The sequence below is a fragment of the Pelobates fuscus genome, chromosome 8 (assembly GCF_036172605.1).
Source record: "Pelobates fuscus isolate aPelFus1 chromosome 8, aPelFus1.pri, whole genome shotgun sequence".
Taxonomy (NCBI): domain Eukaryota; kingdom Metazoa; phylum Chordata; class Amphibia; order Anura; family Pelobatidae; genus Pelobates; species Pelobates fuscus.
In genome coordinates, this window is record NC_086324.1 from 98,688,872 (window position 1) to 98,701,714 (window position 12,843).

At 42.7% G+C, this 12,843-nt stretch overlaps 1 protein-coding gene across 4 annotated transcripts in view; it reads left to right on the top strand.

The window, feature by feature from the left end:
• TNRC18 (trinucleotide repeat containing 18) overlaps positions 1 to 12,843 on the top strand; it is a 170,979-nt gene that overhangs the window by 140,270 nt on the left and 17,866 nt on the right. For all 4 annotated transcript variants that reach the window (XM_063430182.1, XM_063430185.1, XM_063430184.1 and 1 more), the window contains 2 exons: positions 88 to 163; positions 7,111 to 7,219. In XM_063430182.1, coding sequence (XP_063286252.1) covers positions 88 to 163; positions 7,111 to 7,219 — 185 coding nt within the window. The remainder of the gene's footprint in view (positions 1 to 87; positions 164 to 7,110; positions 7,220 to 12,843) is intronic.

Below are 12,843 nucleotides of genomic sequence, written 5' to 3' on the forward strand. Positions count from 1 at the left end.
GGAAATGCTGAAGAGCTTGTTATACCTTAATACTGTGCCATTTGTCTACTACTGCCTTCTTTAGTTTCCACATCTGTTCTCTTCCAGATATCGTGTGGTTGTAGAAGGTGAGAGAGGAAACCGTCCCCATATCTACTGCCAGGAGCAGCTCCTTCAAGAAGCTGTGAGTAGCACAAAGTAACTGAGGCTAAAACTGTTAGATTGTATTTTTGTTAGGATTGGCTGTGTAACAGAGCTGGTGAAAAAGCATTTTTTGGAGTTGTGAAGTGTGTTTAGCAGCTATGATGCATCGTGTGTATCTTTGTGTAAGCATCATTCTTTAATTGAACTAGTATTTGTGCTACAGTTTGGTTTATATGTTATGTAAAAGGTTTAGCTGTGAAATTACTCTTCAGAGTGGTATATTTTCGGCTCAAATATACATAAATCTATTTTATTTTATTTTTTCTTGTGTTAAGACTTTCTCAGATGTTTTTGTAACCAGTGCAGAGTTCAGGAGAGAGAAGCAGAGTTAGATGAGTCCTATAAATGCTTATATAATTCAACAGATTTTATTAATTTTGATTTGATTAATTGTTTCGGGTTTTGTTTTTATTTTAGCACATATGGTCAACTTTAGCAATTCTTTGCCTGATGTAAAGACTTGGGTTTCCACTATACACAGCTATTTAATATAGATATATTTGACTACTGAACTGTGGAAAAGACAGTAAAGCATTTCATAAACATGGTTTTGTTAATGATGCCTACATATGTTCCCATCTTTTTGTTCTTTCCTGAAATTGTGTTAGGCATGTGGGTGTGAATGGTAGCACGATATGCTTCAACATGTTATCCAGTGTTCATGTGCACTGTTGACATACACTATACACTTAGAGCCCTGGATTCTTAACCCAACTAATATACTGATGTAGGTAATGAGGCATGCAAAGTCCAACATAAGATAAACCTAATTTAACTTAAACCTAACTGGTACGCAGATGACTACTTGTCAGGTGTGCCAGGAAACGGTATACTGTCTACAGAAAGACAGAATGGTTCTGAAATTCTCTGGATTTTTAATCCAGGTGAAATATTTGATGTTGCACAGTCTGTTTTTCAGTTCTATGTCTCTGGGTTATAAGTTTTAATGGGTTTGATAGAGTCTCTACTTTTGCCCCAAGCTTACTCTCCCAGAGTCACATTATTTTGGTTATTCTTTTTGTGTCCTTGTCCTTATTTTCCTGTTTTGTGTTTTAATTAGTCAAGAAACTGGTATCTTAAGGAAAAGAAGAAAATATGAAACATAAATTATGGAGTCTGTGAGAACAGAAACTGTTTAAAATGAACTTTCTGTCCGTTATTGTCAGTTCGGAGGAAATTCTTCCAGTAGAAAAACATCTTGAGTTGCTGAAGATGCTAATTAATGTTTTTATATTTCTTAAAGGGTTACTTCAAGCATCATAACCACTAAAATGGTTATGATGCCAGCCGTACGGTGGCTTAGTTTCCCTGAAACAGGGCAAACCATTTAATAACAGTTTACACTCGTATCTGTGTCCTCACCGGGTGCCAAGGGTCCTCCATTTCCAATCCGGCTTCTACAGAGCTGCAGAAGTTGAAAGTCAACCCGACAGCCATCCATTACCTTTCTTCACCCTCTACTTATTTTTTTTTCAATCTTTTTTTGAGGTTGTAGTGAGGTTCAAGCACATTTTGGGCAAATTGTTTCAGAGACTTACAAGTTTGCTGTTCCTGGAAAGGAAGTGTTGCCTTCTGTCTGTTTCATTATGAGGTCTGTCTCTGCAGACTAAGCAGAAGATGTCTTCAGTACCTGTTCTGGTGTCTGACCAGTGCATTCCGTGGCCGGAGTCCAGATGTACACCCATTAATGCTTTAAACATAAATCCCCAGGTCTTGAAATATCCTCTTCATAGTAGTGACAGGGATATATTGCTGTAGTAAGCCGTACGCAGTACTGGAGTTCAGTAAAATATCCATCCCAATACAACATTTTTGTTATAGGGAGTTTTGACTCAGTTGCCATATTCACTTGACAGCAAGATTGGTTATAATTGTTTTAAAAGCAACTTTTATTGTATACTTGATAACCTTTCACAAAAATATCAGAGGAATTTGTGTAAAGTTACCCTTAAAGATTGCTTATCCTTACCATATAGGTAATCGAGAATTGACCATATAACCTTGCTAACTTCACCCCACACACAAATTGTAGCTTTGTTTAACTGTAATCTTCCATACACTGGTCAAGTCCTATAACTTTGGCCTCAATTTAATATTGTTAAAATGATTTCATATTTTTGAATAAACCTTTAATTCAAAATTAACATTTAAATGTTATTGTTTCTCAAAATTGTTGTATTTTGTCATGATATATTTTTTTTTATATTTTGAAAATTAAATGTTTATAAATATTAAATCATTTGAAAAGCTTAAATAGTAAAATAAAATATTAAGTTGAGACCTTTGAGCCAATCCCTAGTACTTACCTTTCCTATGTTTGGATCGGTAATTATAATGATTAATTAAAGGGACTCTATAGTCACCATATAAAAGCAAGAAAGACAGGTCCCCCAGCCTTCCTTCTTGCTTTTATATGAACTTTCATTAATTAAAAAAAAAAATTCGGTGTTTTTATATTAAAAACTTACCTCCGTTCCAGCGCCGAGCTCCCCGCTAGGCCGCGCCCCCTTTTTCGTCAAAATGACGAAATCGCGGGGCCCAATGGGACGGCTTCGCGCTGGACCAATCGCGTTCTTCATAGAGCGGCATTGAATGCCGCCCTATGAAGAACCTGAGCGCTTTACCGCGCATGTGCGCGGAATGCGCGTTCGCGAGCTGAGCTGTCTGACTGACAGCTCAGCTCGCTTTCTAAAATTATCAATAAGGGGGGGGACCTACTGTCCCCCCCCGGCCCCCACCCCTGTGCGGCGGGTGGGGGCCCTAAAATTATCAATGAGGGGGGGGACCTACTGCCCCCCCCGGCCCCCACCCCTGAGCGGCGGGTGGGGGCCCTAAAATTATCAATAAGGGGGGGGACCTACTGTCCCCCCCCCGGCCCCCACCCCTGTGCGGCGGGTGGGGGCCCTAAAATTATCAATGAGGGGGGGACCTACTGTCCCCCCCCGGCCCCCACCCCTGAGCGGCGGGTGGGGGCCCTAAAATTATCAATAAGGGGGGGGACCTACTGTCCCCCCCCCGGCCCCCACCCCTGTGCGGCGGGTGGGGGCCCTAAAATTATCAATGAGGGGGGGACCTACTGTCCCCCCCCGGCCCCCACCCCTGAGCGGCGGGTGGGGGCCCTACAATTATCAATAAGGGGGGGACCTACTGTCCCCCCCCGGCCCCCACCCCTGTGCGGCGGGTGGGGGCCCTAAAATTATCAATAAGGGGGGGGACCTACTGTCCCCCCCCCCGGCCCCCACCCCTGTGCGGCGGGTGGGGGCCCTAAAATTATCAATAAGGGGGGGGACCTACTGTCCCCCCCCCCGGCCCCCACCCCTGAGCGGCGGGTGGGGGCCCTACAATTATCAATAAGGGGGGGACCTACTGTCCCCCCCCGGCCCCCACCCCTGTGCGGCGGGTGGGGGCCCTAAAATTATCAATGAGGGGGGGGACCTACTGTCCCCCCCCGGCCCCCACCCCTGTGCGGCGGGTGGGGGCCCTAAAATTATCAATAAGGGGGGGGACCTATTGTCCCCCCCGGCCCCTACCCCTGAGCGGTGGGTGGGGGCCCTAAATACAAAGGGGGGGGACCCTAGTTAACCCTCCCCCCCCCCCCCCCAAAAAAAAAAATATCTCCCTACCTACCCCCCTCACCCTAAAAATAATGAGGGGGGACCATTAACTAAAAACCTGTAAAAAAGAAAAAATGAGATAAAATCAACTTACCATTCGATGTTTTCTTTCTTCTAAAATCTTCTTTCTTCAGCCCCAAAAAAGGCCAAATAAAAATCCATAATAACCGACGCAATTAAAAAAAAAAAAAAAAAAAAAAAAAAACGAGCGCAAAAAAAAATAATCCATCTTCACCCATGGAGGGCTCCGCGCAGACTGAGCTCCGCAGGGTGGGGAAGGCTTATAAAGCCTTGCCCCGCCCTGCAATTAGGCTAAGAACACTCTGATTGGTGGGTTTGAGCCAATCAGAGTGCTCTTTGTCATTTTACAAGCGTGGGAAAGTTCTTTGGAATTTTCCCACGCTTGTAAAATGACACAGCGCACTGTGATTGGATGGATTTCAAGCCATCCAATCACAGTGCTCTGTGTCATTTTACAAGCGTGGGAAAGTTCTTTGGAATTTTCCCACGCTTGTAAAATGACACAGAGCACTGTGATTGGATGGATTTCAAGCCATCCAATCACAGTGCTCTTTGTCATTTTACAAGCGTGGGAAAGTTCTTTGGAATTTCCCCACGCTTGTAAAATGACACAGAGCACTGTGATTGGATGGATTTCAAGCCATCCAATCACAGTGCTCTTTGTCATTTTACAAGCGTGGGAAAGTTCTTTGGAATTTCCCCACGCTTGTAAAATGACACAGAGCACTGTGATTGGATGGGTTTCAAGCCATCCAATCACAGTGCTCTGTGTCATTTTACAAGCGTGGGAAAATTCCAAAGAACTTTCCCACGCTTGTAAAATGACACAGAGCACTGTGATTGGATGGCTTGAAATCCATCCAATCACAGTGCTCTGTGTCATTTTACAAGCGTGGGAAAATTCCAAAGAACTTTCCCACGCTTGTAAAATGACAAAGAGCACTCTGATTGGTTTAAACCCACCAATCAGAGTGTTCTTAGCCTAATTGCAGGGCGGGGCAAGGCTTTATAAGCCTTCCCCACCCTGCGGAGCTCAGTCTGCGCGGAGCCCTCCATGGGTGAAGATGGATTATTTTTTTTGCGCTCGTTTTTTTTTTTTTTTTTAATTGCGTCGGTTATTATGGATTTTTATTTGCCCTTTTTTGGGCTGAAGAAAGAAGATTTTAGAAGAAAGAAAACATCGAATGGTAAGTTTTTTTTATCTCTTTTTATTTATTTATTTTTTTACAGGTTTTTAGTTAATGTTCCCCCCCTCATTATTTTTAGGGTGAGGGGGGTAGGTAGGGAGATAATTTTTTTTTGGGGGGGGGAGGGTTAACTAGGGTCCCCCCCCCTTTGTATTTAGGGCCCCCACCCACCGCTCAGGGGTGGGGGCCGGGGGGGACAGTAGGTCCCCCCCTTATTGATCATTTTAGGGCCCCCACCCGCCGCACAGGGGTGGGGGCCGGGGGGGGACAGTAGGTCCCCCCCTTATTGATAATTTTAGGGCCCCCACCCGCCGCACAGGGGTGGGGGCCGGGGGGGACAATAGGTCCCCCCCTTATTGATAATTTTAGGGCCCCCACCCGCCGCACAGGGGTGGGGGCCGGGGGGGGACAGTAGGTCCCCCCCCTTATCGATAATTTTAGGGCCCCCACCCACCGCTCAGGGGTGGGGGCCGGGGGGGGGGGGGACAGTAGGTCCCCCCCCCTTATTGATAATTTTAGGGCCCCCACCCGCCGCACAGCGGTGGGGGCTGGGGGGGGGAAGGAGAGTAGGTCTCCCCCCCCCCCCCCTTCAACCACTATTGTGGACAGTAATCGTCCCTGTGGGTTCGGGCTTCAGCTGTCAGCATAAGCTGAAGCTGTCAGCTGAAGCCACGCCCACAGCAGTGCTGACAGGCTATCAGCACACAAAGCGCGTTCACAGTGCTTTGTGTGCTGATAGCCCGTCTGATGCATTCACCCAGAATGCATCGGACGAGAGGCCTTTTTAGGGCCTCTGAACTCGGAAGTCCCTCTGGTGGCCGTCTGATTGACTGCAACAAGAGGTGTTCCAAGCTTCCAATGTAAACACTGCATTTTCTCAGAAAATACAGTGCTTACAAGAAAAAGGCTCTGGGTAGCTGTAGCACTCACCTGAACAACCTCATTAAGCTGAAGTTGTTCAGGTGACTATAGTGTCCCTTTAAGCATTCTGTCCTCTCCCCCCCCCCCCCCTTATTTTTTTTGTTTTTTATTATTTATTTATTTTTAGAAAGATGGCCAAATTCTATTAATTTGCAGTTTTTTTATATTAATTATAAAAGTTTACAAGAAGTTTTGTCCCTTATATGGAGGAGTTGGAAATTAGATTTGTTGAAGAGCCTGTAGATTTGTGCAAGTGAACTACTTGCTCGAGCAAACGTTAATACAAGACACACAATGATCAGCAGACATTTTCCCCTATGTCTGCATAAAAAAATAAGGAGCTGTAGTTACAAGAGCATTTGCTATTACAGATTTTTGAAATTTTGATCTCTAAGATCACAGCTCTCTAAAATCTGTTTTATTTAATCTAAACTTGTAGTCCTGTTCTCTTGTTTCAGGCTATTCAAATATATATATATATATATTATTTATTTATTTTTAAGTGGACTCCTGTAAACTGCCTCCATTGTACGTTATTGGCATTTTAAGTTAGTATACTCTGAATTTAACTTGTTTTTGAGACTGGACAGCCATTTTAAAGTTCTTTTGCATAACCTCTGATCATTCCGACTTCCACAACCAGGAGATGGGTGGCAAGTAAAGGCTTTGGACTAAAATCTCCATCGTGTTCCACAGGAATATTTACAGCAGAGGAAAATTGCAGCCATTAATCACTAAAGATTATTTGATTTGTTACTATATTCTTATATTACAAACAACCAGTGCATTTTTATGTTCTTTTTAGGAGCATATTTTCTTTACTAGACATGTTGTGCTAATACAACAAAGTACTCATGGATTGTGTTATACTTTATAGTATAAGTCCAGCCCCCCTGTAAAATATTGATTACTGGTCTATATTTCTTGTGTGTCACCCCAGCTGAAAGGTGTTTGTTCCTTATACCAGCACTGTCCATCTTTTAACATGACTTTAAGACTTAGATATGCAGAAATGGATACAATTTTATTAAATGAACAATATAATAAGGTAGATGGATTTAAACGACAGAAGTAGTCTGCGGGCAGTAAATGAACACCAGCAATTTATCATTTGGTAAATTCTGTGGCCTCTGTTGCAATGCTCTTACTGTCATCACCAAATGTTTATTTTCTTTTTGGAATAGATCATAGATGTTAAGCCACCCTCTATCCGCTACCTGCCTGAAGGCACTCGAATTGCTGCTTACTGGAGCCAGCAGTATCGCTGTTTGTATCCAGGCACCATCATGCAAGGTGAGAGGTTATCAAAAGGTTGTAATTACTTTGCTTGAAGAGTGTTGTTGCTCACTGGAACTTATTAGGATAAAGGTTAATGGAGAGTATGCTCTAGGTCAGGGGGTAGGCAGCCTTCGGCACTCCACATGTTATGGACTACATCTCCCATAATGCTATTACAGCCATAATGCTTGAAAAGCATCATGGTAGATGTAGTCCACACCATCTAGAGTGCTGAAGGTTGCTATACTTGCTCTAGGTCATTGCCCTGTAATAGGCCTAAGCAAAAAAAAAAAAAAAAAAAATTAAATAATCATTCAAATATTGCATTTAACTCCCGCCCACTTACCCCTTAGCCACACTACTTTCTGAAATTATTTTGACTTGTGAAATAGTACCCTGTGGTGCTCTATACCCTAGGGATATCACATAACTTCTCCCTGCTGAAAGTCATAGCACACTGATGATTTTGTTTTGGCCCTGCAGTTATTTTTGACTAAATTCTTCCATGATATTAATACAGCTAGACGAGTATCATGGGAATGTAACCCACAGTATTTGCAATTTCAAATATATCTTGGATGTATTTATTGATGGGCAGCTTGATGTGGGTGGGGATTTATCTTTATACCCAATACTTTAACGAACCTCTAACCTACAGAGTGCAGAGGAGCACTCCATGCGTTAGGCACACAGATCATGTTTGAAAGCAAACTAAAACAAGGTGCAAGAGAATACAGAGAATGCAGTACAACAACTGCATTCTAGCTTGCCCCTCAGCAGTGGGCCTACACACAGTCACGGCCTGTAGGCACAGCTTTCCAAGTCCCCTCCCCCCACACCCCAAAAAAGCCATGGCACCATAACAACTTATTTTATATAAAGTTGTTTAGGTACCTGGAGTGTCCCTTTAATCAAGGCCTTATAACACACTGTGTATATAGTTTTTTTTTTTTTAAAAATGAATTAGCTGTCTTAGTCAGTCACTTAGATATTTGAAATGTTTTGTGTATGATGCGCATTAATGGGCAATCTGCTTAGAACTACAGAACTACAGACCTTTTTTTTTTTTTTTAATTCTTGGTAGGGTATTGTTGATTGTGAATTTATACTTTTTAACTAAGCTATTGGAAAAGTAATAGCATCTAACTAGTGCCAGAAGATTCAGATGGTATTGTGTGTGTTTGTAAAAGGAACTGGTGGTGTTTGTGGACATGGTGAACTGGTGTATCTATGTGTAAAAAGGGGATTGGTTCTGTATCTCTGTGTGAAAAAGAGGATTGGTGATGTGGTCAGTTGGTGTGTAAAACAGATCAGTGATATTTCTATCTGCATAATATTTAAATGAATGGACATAGGAACTCTCAAGAATGGGGGAGTAGCATTTTTACTGGCATGGTATTCTTATTCACTATAACTGGAAATTATCTGGAGTGCCAAATTTTAACTATACAAGGATATGAAATTAGCTTGTTAGCTCCCAGTTAAATTATACATAATGTATGTTAATTTGCTCCACTTCCTACGGCCTCTATGATACACTATACGTCTCATTTAGTAGGGGAGGGGTGATTTACCCATTTTCTTTCCTCACATAATTTACTTGGTGGTTGGCATCCCCCCTGGTTCCTCTGCCCATGCGTATAGAGAGATCTTTTGGGGTTTTTTTATGTGAAATAATCGTTTTTGTTTACTTTTTGACAAGCATGTAAATAGTTGTGCTAAATTTGTTTTTTTATAGGTGCCATTTAAGATTAATGTAATGTGCAGAACCTGTTATGGATGTTATGTTTGGCTTACATGCAACTAACTCTATGTTTTTTTTCTCTATTGCACGTGTTTGCTGTTGGGGTGTGTAATTCCTTGCTGTATCTCCTGAAACATGGCTGCTATACACTAATAGCTTGCAGTGTCATATTTATTTCTCCTGAAACATGGTGTCAGAAGTAGCTGAATTTGGTCTGCTCTCACACACTTGATGCCAGGAGCTTGCATGTCTTGAGCAGTGAAACTTTTTGGAAGTGATTGTGCTTCCTGTAGCAATTACAGCTACTACTGTCCTGCAAACTGAGCATTGGGAGCAAGAAAACCAGCATCATGGCAGCTGCTCCCATGCTCCCATAGGCCTTCTTACCACAGATCCAGTACAAATTTGCTGGGGCTTTCCAATTAGATGTGATGGATAAGTCAAACCATACGTCCTTTAAATTGGCATATCTTGCAAAAGGGTTAGATGGTTCTGAGACATTTGAAGCCGACCACCAAGTTGTATTCTTTGTATCATCATCATAAGCTTTTTGCCCTAGACAAGTTAATTCTCCTACAGAAGTATTAAACATTATTCCTTTCCTTGCTATGCAAACATAACCTATGATGGAGGTTTTTAATCTCCACTCAGATTTACCTCTAACACTCATCTGATAATCGGCTTGTGTAGATATTAATTGTTCAACTGCCTCAGAACCGGACATTACCTCCTTTGCTTCCCAAGGCCATTGGTCTCCCATGTTAGTACCTCCACACACATAGCAGTTGGTTACATTAAGACTACCAGCAATACTCTCAGCTAAATCTATGAACAGGTTTTTAGCGTTATGGGGAATCTTATCATCTACACTCATCTCTTCATAAAAAAAAATGGAATACCTGATGAGTTTGGGATGCTACAGTATCGGTCTCTATCCCTATAAACAATATTGTCCCAGGGTCTAAACCCATCCCATATATTTGAAACCCAAATAAGTTACCATATCTGTCTAGGAATTGGTCAGGATTATTTATAAGAATATGGACTGGGTTGCATTCCATAGACTTACAGTATGGTTTGGTAGGCAACTTAGTAACAATCATATCCTGGTCTGCTGTCTATCCCCAAGTTGCCCACCCCACACAAGACCAATATGGGCAGAAATTATATTCCCTATCTGGGCATCTAGGACTTACATACCTATTTTTACTACTGGGACAAATATATTTATCGTTAGACCCATACGTTCTCTCCCACCTAAGATCCCCACATACATTCCACGGCTTTCTACCACTTGATATCGCTTTACATGCATCAAATAGCAGAACACCCGAAGAATGTACGGTTTCTAACTCCGTTTTATTTGTTGGGGTCCCCTGAGGATCTCCATTCCTGAGGGTCAACCAAATTGTACGAGGTTGATACTCTGGATTTAAGCACCTAGGTTCTCCTACTCCTAAATGGCATACACTATACTCTATATTTAGGTATCTACACCTAGACACATCACCTTTACACTCATATTGTGAATGCCAAATTAGGGTCTGGGAAATATGATTACCTGTTCTAGTAGTCTTAATGGAAACCTCACAGCTAGGAGTGTCGGTACCTCTACCTTCCTGAATATAAAAAGACATATAAATAAACATTATCATTAACACTTCTTTCGTCGGCTGCATCCTCAGTCTTCGTCCGTGCGATGGCACCTCAGCTTCCAGGATGTAAGGGCTGCAGGGAATGGAGTTCTGCTCGTCTTCACAGGGGTCCCTTCGAGACTTTCCTGGCTTTTAATAATATGTTGGTGAGCGGACAGGCGTTATTATGGCCGTCTAAACACTCACTTACCAATCTCTGAAACAACAATAATTGTAATCCACAAGGTTTCCTCGTCACTCCGACTGAGTCGTGCGCTTTAACCGGATCTTGCAGGGATTCTCTGGATCTGTTGTAGCTTGCCAAGAATCTACTGCTGCTGGTTTAACCCTGGAGTGATGAATCCACGGAGTCACTTCGGCCACTTTTATTGCTGTAGGGGTAGACAAAAGAACAACATAAGGACCCCTCCACTTAGGCCCTAACGGTATATTATTCCACTCTTTAATCCACACTTGGTCTCCTGGATGGTAACTATGAACAGGGGGATAAATATTCACAGGTAATCTATCTTGTACCCATTTCTGTACCTCCTCCATAGTTTTACCCAACTCTACAACCTGCTGCCGGGTAATTCCTTCTCCCAACTGACTCAAATCCCCCCTTAAGTTACCAAGTACGGGAGGTGGACGCCCATACATGATTTCAAAAGGAGAGAGACCCATCCTTCTGGTAGGTGTACTTCGAATACGCAACAGAGCTATAGGCAAAAGCACATTCCACTTGAGTTGGGTTTCCTGACACATCTTTGCCAACTGATTCTTAATAGTTCTGTTCATTCTTTCTACTTTACCAGAACTCTGAGGTCTATATGCTGTATGAAGTCTCCACTTAATACCAAGCATATGAGTCAGTTGTTGTAGGCACTGGTGAACAAAGGCTGGACCATTGTCCGATCCTATAGAGCAGGGTAGTCCATATCGGGGTATTATTTCTCGTAGCAGGAATCGCACAACTTCTCCTGCTTTCTCTGTACGAGTAGGACATGCTTCTACCCAGCCTGAATAGGTGCACACAACTACTAGTAAGTAGCGATGTCCACCAGATTTAGGCATAACTGTATAGTCAATTTGTAGATCGGACATAGGGAGTCCCCCCATATACTGAACTCCTGGTGGCTTTACTGGTCCTTGCCTTGCATTATTTTTAGCACATGTTACACATCTTCGTACAATGGCTTGAGTTAAGTTGGACAATCTTGGTATGTAGAAATGTTTTCTGAGAGATTCTTCTGTACTATCTCTTCCAGAATGCGTCCCGTTGTGATAATTTTGGGCAATTTCTACCGCTAGTGATGCTGGAATAACTATTCTCCCATCTTCTAACTGATACCATTTGTTCTCCAGGTACTTTCCAGGTTCAGTCTTTAACCACTCTTCTTCTTGAGCTGTATAAACTGGAGTCCATTGAGACAGTGGAGTCGGTATAAGAGCAGCTATATGTTCCACATATTCCTGTCTTCCTGATTCAGCAGCACGCTTAGCTGCATTATCTGCCATCCGATTTCCTTTGGTTACATCACCATCGCCTCTCAGATGCGCTCGACAATGTATAATACCAACTTCTTTCAGTTCCCATACTGCTTCCAATAGTTGTAGTATTTCAGCTGCGTACTTGATTTCTTTGCCCTCTGAATTCAATAGTCCTCTTTCTTTATACAAAGCTCCGTGGGCATGAGTGGTTAAAAATGCATACTTGGAGTCCGTGTAGATGTTCACTCTTAACCCTTCAGCCAATTGTAACGCTCGTGTTAGTGCTATCAATTCTGCCTTCTGTGCTGATGTTCCTTTTGACAGTGGCCGAGCTTCTATCACCTTGTCTATCGTTGTTACTGCATATCCTGCATAGCGAATCCCTTCTTTCACATAACTACTGCCGTCTGTATAATATTGGACATCAGGGTTCTGGATGGGAAAGTCACGAAGATCTGGTCTACTTGAAAATACTTCATCCATCACCTCCAAACAATCATGTTGACTTTCAGTAGGTTGCGGCAAAAGGGTAGCTGGATTTAAGGTATTGACAGTCTCTAAATGCACTCTTGGGTTTTCACACAACATTGCTTGATACTTGGTCATACGGCTGTTACTGAACCAATGATTGCCTTTGTAATCTAGCAACGTCTGTACTGCGTGTGGGACTCGTACATAAAGTTCTTGACCCAGAGTGAGTTTATCGGCTTCAGCTACTAGCAGGGCGGCTGCAGCTACGGCTCTTAGACAAGGTGGAAGACCACTGGCCA